Source organism: Accipiter gentilis, chromosome 18 (assembly GCF_929443795.1).
Source record: "Accipiter gentilis chromosome 18, bAccGen1.1, whole genome shotgun sequence".
Lineage (NCBI taxonomy): Eukaryota > Metazoa > Chordata > Aves > Accipitriformes > Accipitridae > Astur > Astur gentilis.
Genome location: NC_064897.1, coordinates 20,220,738 through 20,245,401, shown reverse-complemented (window position 1 = coordinate 20,245,401; position 24,664 = coordinate 20,220,738). Strand labels below are relative to the sequence as shown.

Here is a 24,664-nt window from a genome sequence, read left to right as displayed (position 1 = left end):
CCTCTGCAGTCCTTCAAATTCCAACTGTTGTTCCCAAGGCCCATGTTATTCTGGGTGCCTTTCATGAAGCTCCCGTGTCATCCCGGTTTGGGTTAAGAATCTGTTTGAAATCATAATAATATTAGTTGGGGGAGGAAAAATCCTGTCCAGCTGCAGTCAGGATTTCAGTTTTGTGTCTTACTTAAAAGTTCACATTTCCAGTAGAGACTGCACCTTTGAACACTGGCATCAGGAAAAAAAAACCCAACAAATTTTATCATCTTATATTTATTTGTTTTTGTAATTCTTTATTGAAAAATGCAGCACAGATTCTTTCACAGATTGTATTTTTTTCTTTTTAAAGGTGAGAAATAGTTAAAGAAAAAGTCCTATTTTCTTGTAGCAAGAATTTCAGTCATAAAAAGTTTGATAACATCTTCAGCAACAATTCTTTCCCCCCTTGGAAATTACCATTTAATAAAACCTAAATATTTTACAGTAATTTGTTCCTTCTGGCTAGATTTCTATCTGAAAGTTTTATGTAGTCCAGAATAGAGACAGGAGAGAGAAATAGCTCTTTAAAATAACTAATAGCTTATGATACAAAAGAGCCAGATTCATCATTCCAACCCAAACCTTTCAACTCTGAGCATTGGTTTGTCTTTTTTTCTAGTCTTTTATTTTATATATATATGTGTGTGTGTGTATACAAATGGCTAGTATATATATATTATATATATTATGCTTTGCACTGAGTGAAATAATTCAGCACTAAGGTCTCTTGTCTGGGGAATGGGAGACCTGTGGGCACGTCCATGCTTGACTTCACTTGGACTCTGTTCCAGGGCATGCTCTGAGATACCATGCTGTCTTAATGTGTGTCTTGCATCATCTTTCGTAATGGTTGTCAAAGGTTATTTTTCTTTAGCATAATGGCAATTTAAAAAAATTATCTTGAATTGTCCATATTATTTTTCACTCATTTTTACATACAGTATTTTTCAGAGCAATATTTAGGTAGCCTTATAATACCAGTTGTAATTCTATGTGTTTTCATACTCTGCTTAAAGAACAGCAACTTATGTGCTCCCTTTCCTCAATATCTCTGTGTGCTGTTAAAGATAGCCAGTGTTTACATCCCATTGCTTCTGCTTGCACAGGAGCTTCATGAAAACTGCAGTACCTGTTCTCTGAAAGGTGAAACCTCAGGTGGGGCAGTTGTAGAATTAAATTTCAGATATCCTAATTTTCCCTTCTCCCTTTTGTTTTACTTGATCTTCTCTGCAAAGGAAATACCATCAAAATATGTTTTTTTCCTTTTTTTCCATCCCTTTTAATCTTGCTGAGTAACAGTTCTTTGCATTTCCCATTTATAGGTTGGCTGGATCCTCTCCATCCTTGATGAGCTGCAACTCAGCCCCCCACCTCCTGTGGCCGTCCTTCCGCTGGGCACTGGGAATGACCTTGCCCGCACCCTCAACTGGGGTGGGGTAAGCACTGACTGGGGTACCCTTATATGTGGGCTCTCAACTTGCTGCTCTGGTTTAGTTGTGTAGGGTGGAACTTCATTTTGGCTAAAATAGCAGGCAGAGCTGTGTCCAAGGTCTGCTTCAGTTAGGCCCAATGGTTTGCTTCGATTTCCAGCCTGGGATCTTGGATTACTAATGATGTAATTGTTGTAATAAAAGTGTACATAGACGTATCTGTCTGGTATTTCAGGCCAAGTAATGAGGAGGATATGCAGGCTTCTAATTTAAGCGTAGTTTCAACTTTATTTCTCTGTATTTATTCTTGACTACACGACTGGAGTCATTCCCAGCAAGGCAAATACACTTTGACTTCCTCTCCAATGTTCTTAGGAACATTTGATCTGGCATTTTAGGCCTGTCTGAAAGGAGGGAGGTCTGCCAGGTAATTGGTGATTGACTTGCTTTCCTTTCACTATCCATGGCTGATACTCTGGTGAAACTCTGCTGTCAGGGTTACACCGATGAGCCAGTGTCCAAGATCCTGTGCCATGTAGAAGATGGGACCATTGTCCAGCTGGACCGCTGGAATCTCCAGGTTGAGCGCAACCCTGATTTGCCACAGGATGAGCTGGAGGATGGGGCACGTAAGGTTAGAGCCTTCTTTTTCCCAGGGAGACTATAGGACGCTTAGAGCATCTGTGGGTTACACTGTAAGCTCCATGGGTGGGGAAGCTATAAAACCTTTTAATTCTCTAGTTGCATCTCTTCCTTTTGCTCTCTTCATGTGTCAGTACTTCCAGAGGTGTGTGAAACGTAATGCATACCGGCCATTTATTTGTTATTTGTAACTCCCAGGCATTGAGCATTTATCTCAAGAACTAAACCCTGGAAAAAAATCCCTAGCATTTTATCTGAAAGGTTATTGTTGTTTTTCTCTAGTTAACCTGGGTTGGCAGGAGGAGCAACCTTGTGACTATTATCCGCTCATAAATTAGACAAAACTAAAACCAGCATGTAGAATGTTATTCCATAGGATTTTGCTAATGGATACCATTTCCTACTTTACAGCAAGGCGTAGTGTATTTCTGTATTTAAATTCTTCATGTGTGGGTCTCCATATAACCTCCATTAGTGTATCTTGGTAGCTGAAGAATGGGAAAGTTTTTATGTGAGGGGATCACATTTATAGTAATATGTCATTTGGACTGGAGGTGTTGAAAATGTTACAATCATAAAAAAAAGATTCTGTGAACCATTTTCCTGTTCTCAGTTATAATTTCTAGCTTACCTATTGGATGCTACTGTTCTCTCTCCACAGCCCTGCTGGGCACGTGTAATGATGAAGAGCCCAGAGGTGTGCTTCCCTGCCTCATGCATCCTCAATAGAATTAGGGCTTCTTGTCTGGGACTTGCATTGCTCCTGGTTATATATGAAGCAGGAAGAACAAAGCTTGAGTTTTGTTCACCATGCTGAGCTTGAAATGCCAGCAATTAAGTGGAGCACCATTATGGGAAATCTCAATGACAACATAAGGAACCCTTTGATGGGTTTACAAAGATACACGTATGGTCATAAAGTACTGTAGATGTGTTTGTGTTCTTCGGGGTTTTGTATCTGATCATCTTCTACAAGCCATTACTGATCTTCAGAGCAACCTTCCGCATACGTTTCCCTGATACCTTCTACTTTCTTCTTCATAGGTTTTCATGACATGCCAGCTTTAAAATATTTAATTCCTGGTGTGTCATGGAATGTTTCATTTGTGTTATTTTAACATGTCTTTTTATTATCCAATTACAGCTTCCTCTCAGTGTCTTCAATAATTACTTCAGCCTTGGATTTGATGCACATGTTACACTGGAGTTCCATGAATCTAGAGGTAATAGGAACTTTATATTTCCTTAGCCTTGGGAATGGGCAGTTATTGTATGAATTACAACTGGAGTTGGATTTAACATCTTATAATTCTTATAATTCAGAAGGAAAGCCGGACCATAAAAACCCAAGATATATGCATGTAGGAAAGAATTGATTGTATCATGAGTTTCCAAGGGACTTCATGACTTAAATATGAAAAAAGTACAAGGAAAAATGGCATTTACTGGAGGAAAAGGGCTAAAAGGGGAGCTTTTCAAAGTTTTTGATCTTCTAAAGGAGATACCAAGTACAGATATAAAGAAAGTTTATGCTCATGCAGAAGTGTCAGAATAAGAGCAGTACGAAAAACAAACCTAAGTCAGGTGCAACTGTAGAGGTGGGGGGAGGAGAAAAGCTGCAAGACTGTGGAAGTAGCAGCGTAGCAGGAGCATAACTGTGTTCTTAAACTGAACAGCTGTTTCCTATGGATTGGTGTAGCATAATATCATTGGACTTGGTACAGACCTAGAGTGTGTCTATGCAAGTAAAACATTTTAGTGTCCACAAAACAGTCAGAAATTTGAGCTGCTGTGGCATCCTGTTTGTCCCCTTGCCGATGGCAATTATACCACCCCATACCGATCCAAATGTAGCTAAACAGGTTGGCTTTGGACTGATGCGAATTGCTCTATTTATATGGTTTAGGCAAGCATGCTTGTATAAACAAACCTTGTTCAATTGTCTGCGTTCAGCTTTTGGTCATTTCAGCTTCATATGCAGGTATTTTTTCTGAATCACAGCCTCCCTCATCTTCGCTTTCATACTATCAGAGTGTCATTTCAAGATTAAAAGATAGCACTCTAATGCCATGCTAAATAAAGAGCAGGATACATGATGGAATGAGCTAATGCATATTTTATAATGTTTAAGACTGCTTCAAGCTTTAGGAATAATAATGAGGGGCCACAAGAGGGCACAGGAATGAAATGATGACAGCTGTATGCGTTTTTTTATGAATGCATATCACTATGCATTGCTAATGTGACTGTGAATATACTGTATAGATGAAATGCATGGCTACTTTCTCACTTAATGGAGGCATTACTTAATAATGAAGTTATGGAGCCCTATAAAGAATGGATGTTATTCCAGACATGCCAGTGTTTTAAAAATTTACACGGATGAAAAAATACTTGGCAGAGCAAGATGTGTGTCTGTGAGTGGGTGTGTGTGGCCAGGAGAGCTTTTCATAGCACAAGTGCCTGCTCTTAAAAGTCATTACTGCTGGTGTCTTCCTTACCCTCTCAAATGCTAAAATATACACAGTTCTATGTATTTTAGGAGAGAAAAGCTTATAGCCTTAGAGGTGTTGCTGGTGTGTGGGTTTTATTGTTTTTCATGTGGAATTGGGGTTGTTCAGCCTGGGGAAGGGAAGACTTGAGAGAGACATTATTGTGGCCTTTTAATACTTAAAGGGGGCTTATAAGAAAGATAGGGACAGAGATTTTAGTAGGGCCTCTTGAGATAGGACAAGGAATAATCATTTTAAACTAAAAGAGGGTAGATTTAGGTTAGATATGAGGAAGAATTTTTTACAATGAGGGTGGTGAAACATTGGAACAGGTTGCCCAGAGAGGTGGTAGATGTCCCATTGCTGGAAACATTCAAGGTCAGGTTGGACGGGGCTCTGAGCAACCTGATCTCGTTGAAGATGTCCCTGCTCACTGCAGGGGCTTGGACCAGCTGACCTTTAAAGGTTCCTTCTAACCCAAACTATTATATAGTTCTATGAATTAAGCAGTGCAAACCAGATTCTGATCTTATTTACAATGGATGACAATCCAGAGAAACTCTTAGTAGAACTTTAGCAAAACTTAAAGCGCTTTCATGGCTGTAACACTTAGTCCATTAAGATAAGTGGTTGTATGCAGTTGCTAATGTGGAGCTATTGTTATAACACATAGTATTAAAATAAAGAAACACCAATCGCGCCCCCCCCCCCCCCCCCCCCCCCCGCCCCAAACCAAAATAAATTAAATCGATTTGAACTCTTATCCTATCAGGGCACTTTATGCAATAGAGATTGGTCAATTGTTATATTTAGAATAAGCAGTAATTGCAGTGTCTCAGAGAAACCTGCACATGAATGTGGCCTTTTCCATGGCAACCTCTACACTTCTTTTGTGACTAATCAGATTGAGCCTTGAGGGTTGGCTCCAAGCCTAATGTGTTTAGCTCTGCTTCTTCAGGAAGTGTTCTGGGCAGCGACTCTTTCCAGTTTCTTCCCTTGTTATCCTTATGCTTTGGTGGAGCAGAGGAGATGCGATTTACTTTATCCCTGTTGATGTACTGTTTGATCCCTCAGTCTACAGGACCGTTCATTTGCAGGACACCCCCTTACTACACACACACAGTCTAACATGTTCCATTTCCTACTCCTTTGATGGCTTGTGAATGGTGAGGATGGAGTGAGCCTTGGATATGCAGTCAGTGATTTACTTCTACAATCAAAGTTGCACTCTGATCAACTTTAGGCTCTATTCCACATTGCAGAAAGAGTCAGTCCTTCCTCCCTACCCATGCTCATCTGCTATGTCAGAAGTAGGAGTAGTTCAGTATATTGAAGGACTGCTGAATCCCTGACCTCAGAAAGGCTCCTGTTCTGTTCTGTTCTAAACTGGGACTTTGGTTCTGGTCAGTATTTGTTATAAGATCCATGTAAGAGCCAGTGCTCTGGTGGCTGCTGCCTGGAGCCATCGGCCACATCAGAGAACGTGCAGCACAGGCACCGAGCCTTCAAGAGCCTCCCATTTCTTAGCATACGGTGTTGAACTTTCTACAAAGAGCTGTCAGCTCAGTAAGTAAAATAAGATTTATTTATGCAGTTAAATTAATCGTTTGAAGATGTGGCCCTGACTCACATGTGACACAACACATGGATGATACAGTAGCTGGGCAAACAGTCAAACAAGAAACGCAAAGTAGCTTGTTCTTACAAAATGGAGCCTTACACTGTGAGATGTAGTGACTTCAAAGAGAACCAGAAGGATTGTTTCAAGTGGTCATTTGGGAAGAAGTAATTTGGAAGTGTGATGCTTTAGCTAGAAGGGCTATCTTGATAGTTGAATGTTTTCACTAGAGAACCAGTGAGCCAGGGTAGGTGATCGGTACTACTACTGGATACAGTGTCAGAAGGGCTGCTTCTGAAATCTCTGGATCCCACAGACTAGGAAAGCAGTTCCCAAGGAGGCACAAGAATGACCTGTATTCTGGGAAACATGCCTTATACTGGGAGATTAAAGGAACTCCATTTAGCTTATCAGAAAGAAGGTTAAGAGGTGATTTAATCACTGCCTTTAAGTATTTACTCAAGGAGAAGATATCTGATAGTTGAGGGCTCTTTAATCTGACAGAGAAGTATAATAAGATTTAGCAGTTGGCAGTTGAAGTCTGAAAAGTTCAAGATAGGACACCCCCCCACACCCCCCCATTTATTTTAACAGTGAGAATAATTAACCATTAGATGTGCATTACTACTGGACTATTAAAATTCTCCATCACTTGGAGTCTAATCAAAATGAAACAGCTCTCTAAATAGGTTTTGGAGTAACCCCTTATTTTTTCCTGCAGGAATATTTGGGTAGAGATACCTATTCCTCAGTACCTCTTTGTAACACATGATAATTTAGGTGTCTGTGTCATCTTGTGAGTTACTAATGCTTTACTTCTGCTTCAAAGCAGGGGTTAGTGTTTCATTGATTTCTAATCATTCTTAGAGGTCTGTTCTGTGTTGTTAGTAACAGAATTCTCACAAATGGTACTGAGAGATCATAAGTTGAATAGTCTGAGGGATGCTAAATTAACTGGTTGTATTTGTGTTAACTCTTTGCTCATGTTTCCATCTATTTTCACTGTATAGGAAAGGGAAAGAATTCAATATCAATATTTGAGATCTGATAGCAATAATGGCATGGGTGGGAGACTCTCACGCAGGAAATATATGTTAATATTTTCACCGAGTGACGTATGCTAAAAGCAATACAGTGCTAGCAGGGAATGTGAAGGTACAATGGAGTCTATTTGTTTTATTAGCGTGTTCATATTTTTCTTTTTTATCCTTTCACAGAAGCAAATCCAGAGAAATTCAACAGCCGATTTAGGAATAAAATGTTTTATGCAGGGGTGAGTTGTGATTCGTCTTACAGAATGATGTTAACTTAGTTGTTTGAGTGTTTTCTTAAGTACCTTCCCCCTCACTTTCTCATATCAGGAGCTCATGCCAGTTCATTTTGCCTGTTTCAATTTAAAGTGCACATGTACTGTTTCTGGCAATGCCACACACGTGTGTCTGTTGGAAAGTGCCTGAAGCACTATTGTTTTACAGAGTTTAGCAGGTGAGAGAAGTGCTACTCCTTTGGACATAGCACTGGTCATGTCTTGGCTCCCCAGCTTCTGGCTCATAAGCTTCTCAACAAACTGCTCTGCTTCTTTCAGAGTTTGAGAAGCACAGTGATATTGACTTTCCCAAAGAAATTCCCCAAGTGCTGGCCTGTATCTTTTTAGCTGTGAGGAGTAGTCTTGGATGTAGGGTCATGGGGAGTGGAGGGCAGAGATCAGCTATTTGGGGTGATTAATTTTGAAGTGTGAATATGTAAATAAAATTACCCACTTCTGCATTCAGGAGGTACATGGACAACACTTTATTCTAAAATTTCAGCAATTAAAAGAGAAACAGTAATTTGACAATGCATGACATATAATGGCTTTCTGGATGATGACTCCCACCATACCCATGTGTCTTAAACATAGAAACAAATATGTGAGCAAGAATTTGCATTTAAATCCTTGGGTGCCCAAGGACCTTCTTTGATTAATCTCTCAAAAGGAGAAGTATCATAATTGAAAAAAAACACCCAACCCAACAGCAAAACAAACCTCCTGAGAACAAGAAAGAATAGGTTTGACAAATGGATGACATTTTGGTAATTAGCTTTGTGGTGGGATAAGAAGTGAGGAAAGAGAAGAGAGGAAGCACTGATGACAAGTCCTGCATTTATTTCTGTTGCAGGCAGCCTTTACAGACTTTCTGCAAAGAAGCTCAAGAGATTTATCCAAGCATGTAAAAGTTGTGGTAAGTATAAGAAATTGTGTCATAGTATTGTGGGAAGAGGGGGGAATGGAGAAAAAGCGAGGTGAGAGTTTAATGGCTCTGTTACTTTTCAGTTTTGAGCATGACATTTGCAACACATTCCAAGGAAAGTCTTGGGAAAGTTGTTACAAAGCAGCAACACTTCTCTTGTCTGTGGCTCCATTCAGCAATTTCTCTGTGCTCTGTCACTTTGGCTTTGTAGTGTGATGGTACAGACCTGACTCCAAAGATCCAGGAGCTGAAGTTCCAGTGTATAGTGTTTTTAAACATACCCAGGTAAGCTCAAGACAGATGCTTGGAGTTATTAATAAATAAATAAATAATGATACCTACAAGTTGTCTTAGACTGGGTGGGCGTGAAGGGCGAGTATTGCCGCTGTTCTGCCTTCTTGAGAGCTAGGTGCTTATAATACCGTTCATTAGCAATATGACATGGGATCTGAGTTCAGGGTGCAGCTAAGACATCCTTTAAAAAGTTGATTATCTTGATACAGGGATAGTAGAAATGATTAACAAACACGCTTTCAAAAGTTGTGCCCCTAACCTGAAAACAAGGTAGTAAAGACACAAATGCCTGGTCTTTCACTTAATTAGAAGCAGAGTGTGAAAAAAGGGTGGGGGGTGAGGGGGAAACAGAGGGGGATTAAAAAAAAGATCAATATCTTTCTGGTAAAGGAACATCAAACTGTTGAAAGAAGTGCTGGTTTTTTACATGTTAAAAGGTGTCCCGAATAGAAATGTAGCTGTATTCTTAAAAGTTGTCTATCTCCTGCTCTCCAGAGCAGTAATCTCCAAACTTTTTTATGTTGCACCTCTTAGCATTAAAAAAAAATAAATGTTGAGCACCATCCCAATATATGTATATTTATTTATAAATTATATACATGTACTACTGTACTAATATATACATTATAAAACATACACAAAAATAGAAATTAAGGAAGGATGTGATAAAGATGAAACAATATTTGCATTTTTTTTTATTTATTAAAAGTACAAACAATGTTTTCTTCACACACCTTAATTTTCTTGTCAGTTGTGTATTTTTCTTGCACACTCCTTGTGGTGCATGCACCCCACTTTGGATACCGCTACTTCAGACAGCCTACCACTTTGCTCCACATGCAGTCCCAAGCACTTGATCTTTTGAGTTCTGCACTGCCCTCACTGCAAGCTTCTACTTGGTGTCACCTCTCCAAAGTTCCCCCTTCTATCACTTAGATCACTTTTACATCCATTCTTTAACGATAGGAATAACAGATGCCACAGCTGCATCTGTTCTTGCTTCTTATTTCTCCCTGCCTCCTCAAACTCTGAAATGTTTTGCCTTCCTTATCCTGTTAGAGCTTCTGAGCCAGCAGGGAGAGAGCAAATGGAGCTCCAAGGCTGGCAGTTGCTGCTGCAGCCCCATGCCTGTGTAGCAGAGGGGCTGAGCAGCTTTCTGGTGCAACAGTTCATCTGCAGAAAGCAAAGCAAGTGTGGAGGACAAAGTGCTGCTGCTCTGTTATCTATTCCTGGTGTTTCCCCATTTTCCTTTCATGAAGGAACCTGCTGAAGATTATGATGGATACATTTATGGATGGTGTACTAGCCTGGAAACAAGAGACAGATTGTCCTTTTTGTCCAGTCCTTGCCAGCTTAACTTTTAATTGTCCCTGAATTGACTCCTGGAATGGATATCTGAATACTTCTGGAGGACAGCAGAACAGGCTATAATAGGCTACTAATCAGGACCCATCAGGGCAAACTGCCTTCTCAAGGCTTGCTTTCCAAACCTCTTTCTGTAGGTATTGTGCTGGCACAATGCCCTGGGGAAACCCTGGAGATCACAGAGACTTTGAGCCTCAGCGTCATGATGATGGCTACATTGAAGTCATTGGGTTCACCATGGCCTCACTGGTGAGTATACTGCAGGTGCTACCAGACCTGCTGAATTCTGTGGGTGGTGTTGCAGAGTGCAAAGTTGCCCTCATTATTGAGGAACCACCATGATTCCACATATTCAATCAGCTAAGGCCAAAACATGCTCTTCTATTAGGTTTTCAATGAGGGGGACGAATTGTAGTTTTCTAATAAAAAAAGTGTTAGCTAATAACAAAAATGTGCTCTTTGCAAAATATGGCTAATTTGCACATGCAGTGCTCCCAAACGTCAAGATTATTGCAGTAAAACCAGCATGCATGCACGTTTTTACTGTGGGAATGTTCTATGGTCAAATAATTACTGTGGCTTCTTTGTAGCTTTGTATATTTCAATCTATGGCATAAAAGTTCAATTTTTGTTTTTTGTAAAACAGGCTACTGGAAACAAATATGAAATATTATATAAAATAACATGCCCATACAGTTTCTATACGCCCACCAAAAATGTTGTGAAAGTTTAGTAACAGCTGTGGAAAATTTAGCAATATTTCTGGCACAAATGTTATCTCTCTTTTTGTTCTGCTAGGGAAAGAAAATTCAACCAACAATTTTAATTTGGCAGTGCACTTCCTGTCAATAATGTCCTTAAAGTGAACTAAAGCTGAGTTACTATAAAGCAATCTCACTGTGAATTACACTAGTGACCTACTATCACAGTGGTTAAACACAGCTGACAGTCTCTTCAGAGGATGATTAAATGCACTCAGAGAGTTGGTAGTTATCCCTGTGCTAGCAGCAATCTACCTAAGGCACTGCAACTTGAACTTAGGGTGACCAACAGAAGTCACTTATCAGGGCTTCCTGGAAGGTTTGTTTAGGTCCTGCTTAAGTCCATACTCTTAGGCCTTTGTTGCTGCTATGTCTTGTGTGAACTATGTTAAAGCTAACATGGCTAAGCCTATTTTCACTAAACTCACACGTTTATTTGTTATGTGACCTGCCCTCAGTGCATATCATATTCAGTGACTATCCATGATAATGGTGTTTGCTTCCTCAAAGAGAAATTCAGACAAATCTAATCTTCAAAGTAAGCAAAAGTAAAAGGTCACCTTGATCAGCAATCATTTCTTTAGAAGTCTCGGTTAAAGATTCTTTTTTGGTCTCTCTTTTGTTTTGATGGATTTAGTGGACTAGGGAAATAACCTACAAGCAAGCAGAATTCTTTTAGCCTAGTAGATCATGTGGAATGAACATTTGTTACTTCACCCCTGAAGGTTTTAGGCTACGTTTCTGAAAATGCTGCCACAAGTTTATTTAGCATGTACCAACTGGCAATTTTGGGCTGGAATATTTTTTGGATTTGCCATTGTGTCTCTAGCCGCTCGCAGTAGCTAAAGTGACCTCCAAGCTACCAACAATTTCAGTTGGAATTGAATTTTAGTAGTAGGGCCCTTTTATAGGAGGCCTAGTTCAGACCTGAGGGTCTACAAGCCTACATCAGTTGTGATGCTGATGAACCATTGTAACCCCAGACTGTGTTGCTCTGTATGTCTCCCAGATGTGCTTGGTCATACCCAAGGAGGTCTGTGAGACCAAGGAAGAGAAGTACTTTATAAGAAGTTGATCTGTAACGCTAAGTGCACAGAGCAGGATTAAGGGTCTTGACTTGTGTTTAGGCTGCTTTCTGTTAGTAATGAGTTAATATAGGATTTTTTTCTGCATCTGATAGATGAGAGTTAATAGCCACACTACAAATTAAAAAAATACATTTCTGCCCAAACTTGTCTGCTTAGAACTTGAAGGATCTGCTCATTGCCCTCCTTGTTTCATTTCTTTGAAATGAATTCTTTAACATGATATTTAATTGTTTTTAACAAGGTCCTTCTGCTTGCTCTTTTCAGCCTGTCTAGTCTCAAGGTTGAGTTGAGGTGTAAACTTCCTTAATAAGGATTTTAGATTTATCTAATTCACATTAAAGACTGTATTCTGTTCAAGAAGGGGAAATAGTTTTTCTGTCTGGCAGAGGTACCCAGTTAGGTGGTTGTTTTAAAGAGCAAATAATTAGTAGCATTACTGTTAGTGTAAAACCAAACCAATCAAAACAAATTGAAAACTTCAAGAATAAGCACAGGTATTCATTTGTGCATGCACATGTGTGTATACATATTTGTATGTGTGTGTAACATGCTTGACATATACCAACGTGATGAGACGTGCAATGCATATGGTTAGATATCTGCTTGTTGCCCACCACTTTTCCCTGTGAAATTTTAAGTCCTACTTCGCAATTTTGGAGTGAAAATACATTCATTGTGACTTAGAATGTCTTACACGTGGAACACTGTGTAATGGATGCTGTCAGCGAAACTGCAAAACTGCATTTCAAATTTAACTGCCTCAACTGCCTGTTCTGAGGTGTCTTTTCTTTGTCTTTCCTGTTTTTTTGTTTTTTCCTGCGGTTTCCCTGCCCCACCCCAGGCTGCTCTCCAGGTGGGTGGTCATGGAGAGAGGTTGCATCAGTGCCGTGAGGTGACACTTTTGACATACAAGTCTATTCCAATGCAAGTGGATGGTGAACCATGTCGATTAGCTCCCTCACTCATTCGAATCTCCTTAAGGAACCAAGCCAACATGGTGCAGAAGAGCAAGAGGAGAACATCCATGCCTTTGCTGAATGAGTGAGTTGGTTACGTGCATGTCCTAAAGGCAGGAGGCCCGTTTGGGGCAGCGTATTCAGTCATGGATTTTGCATGTACTGGACTTGCAGCTCATTTACAAAAAAAAAAAACCAAAACCACTAAAATAAAAAAAAAAAATGCACACCTCCTGAACTCCCTTTCCACTGTATTGCAAATACTTACCTGATTTTTTTTAATTCTTTTATCTTCTGGGTTACCCTCTGTCTTGCTTTTAGGAAGGTGTTGTGTCTTTCAGCTATTTAGAGAGGTTTGTGCAGGATCAGCAGAGTGCCTCTTGGCTTCTGACAGTTCTGCATAGGTATGTCTTTTGCCCTTGAAGTTCTTTTGATTCATTTTCTCAACTTTATTGATCTACTTTTTAAGCTCCATTGGAGATCCTATAACAAATTGGCATAATCAAGAATTACTCGGGATATCTTGTAGTCTCTGCTGTGGGAGCATGCTGCCAGGGACTGTTTATGGGGAAGGATCTGGAGGCCCAGAAAGGGCTGTTTGCACTTTGTAGGGAATCCTGCTCCAGTATAAAGACCAAAGTGAGAAAAGAGTAGTCTAAGGATGGATAGAGAAAAGCTAAGATCACTGGAAGCCAAGAACATGCAAAGAAGAAAAGACAGAACTAATACTCCTTTTCATAATTAAACCTTATTTTTAAGTACTGCAGAGATATTTTAGCAGCCCCAAAAATTTCAAATTTTGACCTGTGAAAATGCCCATCCAATAAAATAATTTAGATTATTTTGTAGAGCTGATTATTGTACTTCTCATATAGAAGGCCTTCTTATCTGCTAAAATGAGCGACATAAGTGCTTTTGCTGTTTTTCATCATGTATTCTTAAAGTGAAGCAAACCAGTCTATCCCTTATACAGAGATACTGAGCTAAACGTCTAAAGTTATCAAGGATCCACATTTCATTCAAACAACCATGCACTGAGGTTTTAATTTTTTGGAGGGGGTGGATTTTGCTGTTGCAGCTATAATGGTGAGGCAAGGTTTATGAAGAGATGTAGTATCTTTCATTAGAGTAATTCATATAACTGGAAAAAACAGATGAGGTCTTGGACGCACCTTTTCTCTTCAGGTATCTAAAAGGTTGTCTGTGTCTTTCAACTGTATCATCTAGTGGAAGATATTGCTCCACTTCAAACGTAAGACTCCAGCCCTTTAGAGTTTCTTGTCATCTGCTGGTTGTCAGTCTGTTCACGTAATCAAAACCTCCCTGGTTACTTTCAACATCTTCCTGTTCAATTTAGCACTCAGTGTTCTCTTACTGAGACTAATGCTTTAAGTTTCAGTAGAAGCCTGTATCTGTAATGTGCAGTTCCTATTTGCCTGGAAAATACATAAGGTATAGTCATCTCTAGTGAGCAGTGAAGAACAGCAGACTCTTGCCTGTGGGCAGTGATGCCCGATTTCATCCAACCACAACAACTCAATCGTTTGCGAAAGCTAGAATTGAACAGAGAGGAATCCTGGGGCATCTTTTTCTACACTGAGGGAGGCTAATGCAAATGGAAAAAGAAAATGTCTGGTATTTCAATCTGATAATTAGCATGGTTAGGTTTGGATTTTGGGATCTGAATTTAAACTGTGGTAGGGAAATACAGATTCATAGTATATGCCAGTTGTCAAGAGGATATTCTTTGTAGTTTAGCTTGATTTAAATATGCTATGGTAGACTATGTTGCTGTCAGAGTCTTCTGCTTTGGCTGAGGTATTTGTCTGCAGACCAGTGTTTTGGAAAATACAAATGATCTGTCAGAAACTCTAGTCTCAGCTTCATGTATTGGAAATGGTGTGTCTATATACTTATATCAACATCTATATTTATCTCTCTCTATATATATCTGTGTGTGTATGTACTTTCCTCTCAAGTGTTGAAGGGGAAGGAGAGAGGAGTTGAATCTCCTGGTATGATAAAAAGTAAATGGCATGTTAAAGGTTAAACTCTAGGAAGCATTTTAGTATTGTAAGAATTTCATTCAATATGATGCTGATTTGCAATATTTCACAAGAGAGAAAATTTTCAATTAAATAGGTTTATCTACATTTCTTAACTTGATATCTGGAATATATCTCCCTATTCCATTGAAAACTCCCAGAAAGGCTTATATTTGATTGAACACGATAGATTGTTCTCCTATGACTGTCATCTAAATGTTAGATGTGTGAGATAAGTGGGTCTGGAGCTATCCCTAATTGTTAGACATCTGTTCTTGAGCTCCTTGCCAGGGAAGTGATTAAAAAATTATCTCGTGTCACAGTAATGCAGAGTTTCTATTCTTGTCGGCTTTGATATTATTGCTAGATAAGGAGAGCAGTAGGAATGCTTTTTAGAGTTTTAGCTTGTCCAGTGTTGAAAGTAGAAAAAGACTTAATTTGAAGAAATCTTATGCTGTTTTTGTTTTCTTACCCTGTTCTCCTTTGTTCTGGAGGTTTTAAGGAGAGGGGGTTTAGAAAGGATAGTGAGTTTGTTGTTCGCCTTGTGGTTGCACTTGAGTTTCCAGGGAATAATAGTATTTTAAAATTGAAAAGCCCATACATAACATAGCTGAGTGAGAAGAACAGAGATTTCATGCTTCTCTCACTTGGGAGCAGGAGGGCTTTAGAAATATCATTCTCTTCTGACTGCAAGAGTTGTCCACCTTTCTGTTGCAACTGTTCTACTTCAAAACCTGTAGATGCCCTGAGAGGACACTTGTATATGAGAAAAAGGGATCTGACCTTTTTTTGACCTGTTTTTTCCCTCCATTTTTCCACTATTTTGCTTCCAGCACCTTCTAATTGCACATAAACTGCCTCATGTGGTTCTACAGAGACCTTTAAGGTAGAAACTCCTGTATGTTGAGCGTCCTTGTTTTATCTGTTACTGAATAATTTGCCTTTTTCAAAGTGTGGGGGGAAATTCAGCAGCACTTTTGACAGTGTAGAAGATCCTAGTCTTTATTATTATTATTTATTAAAAGTTGGCCATGGATCAAATTAAGGAACAAAAATCTAGTGTTTCTGTGGGGCTACTTGAACTGAAGGAGAGTCCCTTCCCTATTGACAACAACAGCATGAAAAGCTTTGTCCAAGCTGTTAGGGAAAAAGTAAATATAATGTGCTGCATTTTGTCATAGCTGGGTGAATTACTGGTGATTAATATTTTATTCAGTTATTTCATCTTTCACTGCTGAATTGCCTACAAACAAATTTCTCAGTATATTAATTGTCCCGAATTATTCATGGACTAGTTGCTGCAACCAGTGATCTCTTCTTACTGTTCCTCAAGCATTCATTTTTTTATTTTTTTTTAAGATGTCCTTTTGGAAAGTTAAGCTGTTTTGATGTGACATACAGATTATATGCATACTCTTGAGTAGGTGAAGGTGACCTGTTTGTGGTTTGTACTCTTCTGATAACTTTTAAAATTTTGAGTTGAAGCATAGTGGAGGAAAGTCGTTATTTGATGAATACAGTTACAGTGCTTATAACTTGTCTCTAGTAGAGGCTGTCCAGACATAAAAGGCAGGCATAATTTCTTCCTCATCCCACAATGCATTGCTCTACAATGGAGACAAGTAACAATCCAATAAAGTGTTTCAAGCCAGAAGCAACTTTTTAGGTGCGAGGAATATACAGGATAAGGTGATGCTGTTCACGTTTGGTTATGGATTGAAACAAGGCAGATAGTGGGGCTGTGGCGGGAAAAAAGGTGCGTTTCTTTTCTTCTCATAATGTCCTTTCTGTTTGTACCAGTAAAAGCAAATTTTTGCTACAGCCAGATCAGCAGACAGTTTTTCTGCAAAAGTGAGTTATGTTCTCGTTTTCCTTCCCTTAAAAGACTTGCCAGCTAAGTTCTCATTCCAATTCTCCACTACTGATCATGGTAACATGTGAAAGAGACAACTTATAGCTTGGTTTTCTGTGATCAAGCCAAGAAATGTGATTCTTGTGGGCTATAAGCAGTGGAATAAGAGAAGCTGTGGTTCATTTTTTCCAGGAGTCGTTTTCTGATTAGAAACTACAGTTTAGTATGCCGCTCTGTAAGTTTCAGTTAATGATCACTTTCTGAACCTCAAAAGATGATAATTTGCTTTCAATGGCTTTTAGTTTGGGTTGAGGAAGAATCCTGCATAATGGAGGAGAAAGAAGAGGGAAGAGCTTATAGATAAAACGTATTCCATACACTTGAGAGAAAAAAAGGGACCATTTGAGTATAAACACTAAAAGAGAGTCAGTCTTCGGAGTCACTATATATAAAATGCATATTTCCCTAAGGTACATGAAAGAAGAATGGAGACAGCATTTTGTCATTGTGGATACAAAATCTCCTGTAAGGGTATCTTTTTTTTTTTTTTTTTTTTTTTTTTTTTTTTTTTAATTCTTAAACATTAACTAAGGTTGACCAACCTTTGGAGGCAATTCCATCCATTCAGATCTTGGCTTTGATGATTGTTTGCATTTCTGGACCTGCTTCCAAAGTCTGTTGCCTTGAAATTTTTCAGTGCCTGTGGAACAAATCTTGGGGCTCCTAGTCTTCCTTGTCTAGCCATGTGCCTAGCTTGTCATTGGTCCTCCTCACTCGTGTCTTTAGAAAGCTCCTGTGTGCCATGTAGCAGTGATTTTTCTCCATTTGCATGTCTTCTGTTGCTCTTTGCTTCCTAATGTGAACTTGGAGCTCTGCATGTCTCTTCATTCAACTTTTATGTGACACATTCCTTTTATTTCCGTTTAAACGTTGTATGTCTTTCTTTCTTCTCTTCCACTCTTTCTCTCTCTCTCTCCCCCCCTGCCTCTTTCCTTGTCTGTCCACACTGTACTGCCTTTCTCCTGGCCACTCATTTCCTGCTGCCTATAGTATCCATAAAGTGCAGTCTGCTGACCTGAGGAGAGTCTCAGCTCCCCCCGATTCCTTCACTGTGTGAGTATCTGGCTTTTTTCTACTTTTAAAGTTCCATAGTTCTTTTGGTGTTACCATGTGTGTCATTCAACGAGGAGATGGGGCAATAAAATCTAGTGACAAATGGGAAGTGGGAGCTCAGGTGACAGCATGGCAGGCACAGGGCGGTGGTTTCACCAGCAAAGGCACAGTTCCACAGTGCCCAAGTAAGGTGAGCAGGGCATGTCTGGTGTTGGTGACCAGGTTCAGCCAAAAGTCCAGCTCACCAGACAAATCCATAGCAACAGATGGGTTTGGAGGCAAGTGTCAGGCACTGTCCCTGGAAACAGTTGAGAAGAGAGCTTTCTGTCCTTTAGTTTTAATCAAAAGTGTGTTGTGAACAAACTCAGCCATAAGCCATATCTCCTGATGGAGCTGATCTCTCAGCCGTATTTCCAGATAGAGCTGATCAAACCAGGAAACTAGTCCCCCAGAGGAGTGGTGTGACATTGGCTGCAGCTGCATTGAAGAAGGAGACCACCCCCCCCTCCCCCCCCCCCCCCCCTTGGGAATATCTTGATTGTCAGCCGCTCCACTGTACTAACTTGCTAGATGGTAGCTAAATTATTCAAGAGCCTAACATCTTTTTTAAAATGTGGTGAATTGGCACTTGAAAACACTTGTACTGTTGTACCATTGTACGTTGGTAACTTCTAATTTATCCCGTTTATGGAAACATGTCATATTATGAAAACCTGTGTGTCCACAATTAAAAAAACCCCAAACAACAAGCAAACAACAACAACAAAAAAACCAAGCAAAGGAAACTGCCCCCAAAAGCATCCCAACCAACCTTCCTCCCCAACCCAAACAAACAAAAAACCCTCAAGCTTAATATAATATGTCAACTCAGGCAGTGTAGTTTCTCTTCAGAAATGCTTTTACTATTCAATCAAGAAAGACGTTTTGCTTTGTGTTGGCATTCCTTTTGTCTTCTTGCTTTGCCACTCTTATGATGGACATCTTTTCAAAGAGATTAGGACTATCAAAGAAACGAATTTGAAATACATGTTGGAAAACAACAAATTTCAGAGCTATAAATCCAGGTATTCAGAGCAGAAACTTGATTCCAAGAATGATTCTTATTCTATCACAGAAGAAAGTGAATGGTTTGTGCTAAAAGAAAACCCACCAACACTTCTTTCTTCTAAAGACTGAACACAGCCAATAGATGGTGCATAAATGTTCAACAAACCAAGAGTTATTTGGGAAAACCGATTGAATAATTTTAAGAGCAAATTTTAGCTTTGCAGAAAAGAACCTGGAGGTCCTGGTGAACACCCAGCTGACCATGAGCCAGCAACATGCACTTGTGGCAAGGAAGGCTAATAATATCCTGGGCTGCATTAGGAGTGTTGTCAGCAGATCAAGGGAGGTGATCCTCACCCTCTACTAAGAGCTGGTGAGGCTACACCTGGAGTACTGGGTCCAGTTCCGGGCTCCCCAGTGCGAGAGAGACATGGAGCTACTGGAGAGAGTCCAGTGAAGGGTGATGAAGATGACTAAGGTACATCCCTCCTACAAGGAAAAGCTGAGAGAGCTGGGACTGTTTAGCCTGGAGAAGAGAAAGCTGCAGTGGGATTTCATCAATGTCTATAGATATCTCAAGAGAAGACAGAGCCAGGCTCTCTTCAGCAGTCCCCAGTAACATGACCAGAGCCAATGGGCACAATCTCAAACACAGGAGGATCTTTCTGCACATCAGGAAAAATGTTTTACTGTAAGGGTCCCTGAGCACTGGCACAGGTTGCCCAGAAAGGCTGTGGAATCTCCATCCTTAGATATACTCAAAAGCCATCTGAACACGGTCCTGGGCAACTGGCTCTAGGTGGCCCTGCTTGAGCAGGGGGTTGCACCAGGTGACCTCCAGAGTTCCCTTCCAACCTCAACCGTTCTGTGATTCTGTGAAATTTCAGAAAGCTGCAAGTTCCTCATTGTTATTTCACAAACAAAGAAAGATTTCCAACTCAGTGTGCCTTATCCCTGAATCGTATTTGCTGTACTCTGCTGAGGAGCAGAAAGTAATAAAAACAACATGTCTCACTGATTCAGTATCTAAGCAAGCCTCTAGACAAAAGTTGAGATAAGCCTTAGTGCTTACACAGAACATTAAGCCATGGATCTGGGAGAATGGATATTGTTTCCAAGTTGAGGGATATCCCTTGGAAAATGACCTCCAAGTTTCGATACAGTTCATTTGAATGTCCCATTTGATATCAGCTGTCAGGATAAGGTGGGGAGAGAGAGACTCATGAGCCCCAAACTAATTTGTAAGTCAAAGATGTTCTGTATCTTAAAATCTGTAAAAATAGATTAAACATGCTGCTGTACTGTGACTGACAATTAATGTGTCTGGCAAATTAAAATAAGAACCCATGAGGTATCAGGGAAATTTGATTTGGATTATGATGGCTTTGAGATTCAAATGTTCCTTTTTTTTTTTTTTGTTGAACAACGTAGAGCCTGAACTCCAGTTAGTACTGAACAGCAGGGCAGATTCTGCTGAGACCTGGTGATGGATACAGTCTGTCTTAGACAAATTTCAGGTCTTCTGCAGCAGGATATGCATAGGAATTTGGGGCATCAAAATTATTAGGCACATACGATCTTTGTTGCAGAGACAGTAGAACTGTAGTGTGATTCATTTCAAATGTTTGTACAAGGTGCATAAGTAAATACAAGTGTTGTATTTTTAATTGAGGCTCTTTTAAAAGGAAAGTGAAGACTTGCATTTTCCAGCTGGATATTCAGAGGTGAAAAGGATGCACATCAGAGAGTGCATTTGTGTTGTGTGGTTGACGCAAAGGAGTTCTGAAAAAAAAAATACCATTTGAAAAAATAAAACATGATTGACTTGCATAGCTCCTACTGTCCTTTTGCAAGTGGAATAAGTAGTGTGGATATGCTATGATTATTTTGTTTTTATTACAAAATCTGCATAAATGAAAATACAAGTATCATTTTCTTGGTAAATAGTTAGTACTCTTTCATAGAGTTTACAAAGTAACGATTGCAGCAGACTATGCATGTAAAACCTGTGTGAATAGCAAAGGGGTAATAGGAAATAATTTTTTGCTTGTAGAGATCCAAAACCAAACAGATTCAGCTTTCTCAGGTTGATACAGGTGTTGTCTATAGGACGAGAGTCTAATAAAGAATAGTAGGAGACAAAGCATAAGGAAGACAGTGTTTAGTGAGCTATTCTCCAAATGCATAGTTAAGGATGAAAATGCTTGTATATATATCTTCTCCCTTTTCTCCATTACATGAATTATAAGGAATTGAGTCTCATCTTTTCTTTGTCAGGTTCTCCTGTTTAGCATGTGGGCTTCTGTTTAGTGGGATCATTACTATCAGAGAATCCACCGTGCTTAGGAGTGTAAAGTGCGAGAGAACTACAGCTAGCATGGGGAAGGAGAAGGAAAGCGAAGACCAGGACTCTACCTGGCGCTTTGGCACATATTTAAGGGTATGTGTGGGTCTAGCCTTTATACAGCAAAACGCTCAAACACTTGCTGAAGCAAGTGTGAGGTAAGAAAGTGCAAAAGGGCTTAGTACAGTTGGGTTAACCTGGCTTATCTGGGATACTACTTATCAAATGGAAGAAAAAAAATATATGGTGGAGCTTATATTTTTAGGGGTATTTTTTTAGGTAAAGAGCTTAGCAAGAGCTTAGCCTTAAAATAGCGGTGGGCTTCTGTGAAGCACTGGAATTTGTCCATCAGAAGAGGCTGGATGATTCTGCTCTTTTGCGGCAGTTCTTATGTTTTAAGTAGATAAATGCTGTCAAAACCATACTTATTTTTAATGTATCATTTCCAAGCTCTGCCAATGCAATCTCAAAAGTAAGCAAAATTTCTTTTTCTCCACCGGCTGCTGCTTCCCTTTTTCCAGTTGTTCTAAACACTGGAACATTTAATTAATTTTGCATGTTTATTTCTTCTCTAGGAGATAGGTAATTCATTAATCTGTCACTGCAAACATGCCCCAGAGGAGTGTGATTTTTTTTTTTCCTAAAGTTTATTATTTTGCAAGGGAGCAGCAGTAGAAGTTTTCCTTTCCCTTTTCTGTTTTCTGAATCATATTAAAATCTGTACGTTTGTAGGCTGGTGTGGGCTGTATTCTGGAAGAAGATCTATCAGAAATTTGTCATTGGATTCTGTAGAGTTGTTGGACTGTTTATTATTATTTCCTTTCTCTATGCAGACACAAAGCATAAGAAATGGTTCACAGGGTTCATAAATAATTGATGTAAGAATTAGAGCATGCATAATTTAAAAGTCTATCTTCCTGGTTGAATCAACCTGGTAGCACGGCAGAAGTGTTATCAGGTTGCTGTGCAGGAGTGCTGAGCTTGGGCAGGACCCAGGCTGGCTCTGCCTGTTTTCTTTCCTGGGTAACTGGAGGCAGGAGCATGTTTCTTAGGAAAACCAGCTGTGCTCCAAGTGAGTTGGCTGGCATCCTCTTGCCTGTTGCTGGATGATTAATAGGGGTGAGAGGAGGAAGTCACAGCTTCATCAAAAGCTGAGTGTGTTTTCTTGGTGAAGGGAAGTACATCGGGTTCTGTGGGTAGTCTCAGAATAGGTACACGTGGCTTTGGTCCTGTGGGTTTGAACCACAAGTGGTGGAATGAAAGGGATTTAAAAAAAAAAACCAAACCCCTTCTCATTTGTTTCCTGTCAAAGCTCTGTGTTTTTAGGTTTTGGGGTTCTTTTGGGAGGGTTGGAGTGTGGGTGGCGTGTTGATGGTAACATTTTTAGAATCCCCTAAATGCTATAGTTCAGGCATAGGAGGCAAACAAATGCATACCTTTTCTTTGGTAACCAATTTCCAGCAGGGGGGTAGGTGGTGTTAAAAATGACTTCACCTTACAAACAGTTTATCTAGCATGATGTTGACTTTCTAAGACCTACTCACATAGAATAGTGGTTCTATTTCTGATATGTAACCTGGTGTACCATACATGGATATCTTCTCACAGAAGAGCAGACTTAAAAACCATAGAATTTAAATTAGTTATACAAATTTTAAGAATTTCCAGAATGCATGCCCTTTTCCTTACCATAGGAATTATTCAATATCTAGGTGATGTTCTATATTCTTGTGGAAAAGTCAAATGCTGTTTGTCTGATAGAAAGTAATGCAATTTCCTTGTACTGTTCAGACATTTTGGAGCTAAAAAAGGAAAGAAAATAATTTGCTATTACTGAAATTACGTATTCTTTTGATGCGATTAGAATAATTCTGATAGGACCTCATAACGTCTCTGTAGAATCTTTCATAGTTTGTTCCAACTAAATAATGTGCATAACTTTTCTACAAGGCTCATTTGGATTGTTATTTATTAATACCCTGAATGTGCATTTCTGGTCCATGCTAATACAAAGTTCATCAGATAAAATTCCGTGTGGTAAACTAGCCTATCTGTGCTCCTGATTTGAGAAGATTGATATTTAGGTTTGTGCTTAAATGAAACCATTATAGCTAATCAACATGAATTAATGGAATGTTTCAGTTGACCTGAATCTGTATTTATGGTCCCACGGGGCATATGACCTTTAGGATGTAATTCTGTGGATTGGTGTGTTTGGGGAATGAGGTTCTTAATTAGATTCTTTAGGAGGTAATGGAATTCATTCACCTATAATTTAAATTACTTTTCATTGACTATGTAATACACCATTTTGAAGAATAATAAGTCTAAGAAATTTAAATATTTTAGGTTGAATTGCAGTGCAGCAATCTACCCAAATTTATTTATAAATTGTCTCCTGCTCTATCTGGAAAGTTTTTCTTCCTTTCCTTACAGTTGAGCAAGCGGTTTTATACAGTGTTTAGAAACATCCATTTCTATTAATGCTGTACTAATGTTTGCTTTCAGTGACATTCATCACCCTATTATTAGCTTTTACATGGACATGCTTATGTACTTAATCTTTGTGGTTTCTGAATATGCTGAATTTGTCTGAACAAGACAAATCGTGTGATTTGTATAATAATATGGATTTTTACACAGCATCTGTGAAAACTACAGAAGTATTGATAGTGGAAGTGTTTTTCTCAGCTGCCTTAAACAGAGCTCTGTATGGAGCTCATGAGTTCTGTGACTGAACGCGTTAATTAGTTGGATGATGAGGACAATATCCCCTGGTGTGAATTGTTAGTCTGATAGCACAAGGAATGAATATTCACATAGTGAATTTTAGAGCCAAATCTATATTGAATAGGTATAAAATTTAGTGAGACATAATGCCAGCCAACAACTGTATTCTGACAGAGCAAAGAGTATTTGCAAATGAATCATGAACAAAACCATCAAACTTTAGTCACTGAATAAATGTTTTTTTGTGTATGTGTGTATATATATGTATGCATATACTTGTATATGTATTTGAGTTATGGCTGATTTAGCTAAGTATATGAAATCTCTACACTGTAGAAAGGACCTCTTAGCATTCCGATTTCCGACAATAGTTTATTTTCTATAGAAAGCTGCTGTTTCCAAGGCTATGTTTTTATGGCTAAGTGTCGTGGTTTAACCCCAGCCAGCAACTAAGCACCACGCAGCCGCTCACTCACTCCCCCCCATCCAGTGGGATGGGGGAGGAAATCGGAAAAAGAAGTAAAACTCCTGGGTTGAGATAAGAACGGTTTAATAGAACAGAAAAGAAGAAACTAATAATGATAATGATAACACTAATAAAATGACAACAGTAGTAATAAAAG

The 24,664-nt window shown here is 39.3% G+C and overlaps 1 protein-coding gene across 7 annotated transcripts in view; it reads left to right on the top strand.

The window, feature by feature from the left end:
* Positions 1–24,664, top strand: part of DGKI (diacylglycerol kinase iota) — a 218,909-nt gene that overhangs the window by 121,523 nt on the left and 72,722 nt on the right. For 5 of the 7 annotated variants that reach the window (XM_049821631.1, XM_049821630.1, XM_049821635.1 and 2 more), the window contains 9 exons: positions 1,356–1,469; positions 1,960–2,097; positions 3,250–3,328; positions 7,433–7,488; positions 8,375–8,437; positions 8,658–8,731; positions 10,243–10,354; positions 12,796–12,995; positions 17,858–17,920. In XM_049821631.1, the coding sequence (XP_049677588.1) occupies positions 1,356–1,469; positions 1,960–2,097; positions 3,250–3,328; positions 7,433–7,488; positions 8,375–8,437; positions 8,658–8,731; positions 10,243–10,354; positions 12,796–12,995; positions 17,858–17,920 (899 nt within the window). The remainder of the gene's footprint in view (positions 1–1,355; positions 1,470–1,959; positions 2,098–3,249; positions 3,329–7,432; positions 7,489–8,374; positions 8,438–8,657; positions 8,732–10,242; positions 10,355–12,795; positions 12,996–17,857; positions 17,921–24,664) is intronic. The other 2 variants (XM_049821632.1, XM_049821636.1) reach the window with 1 other exon arrangement.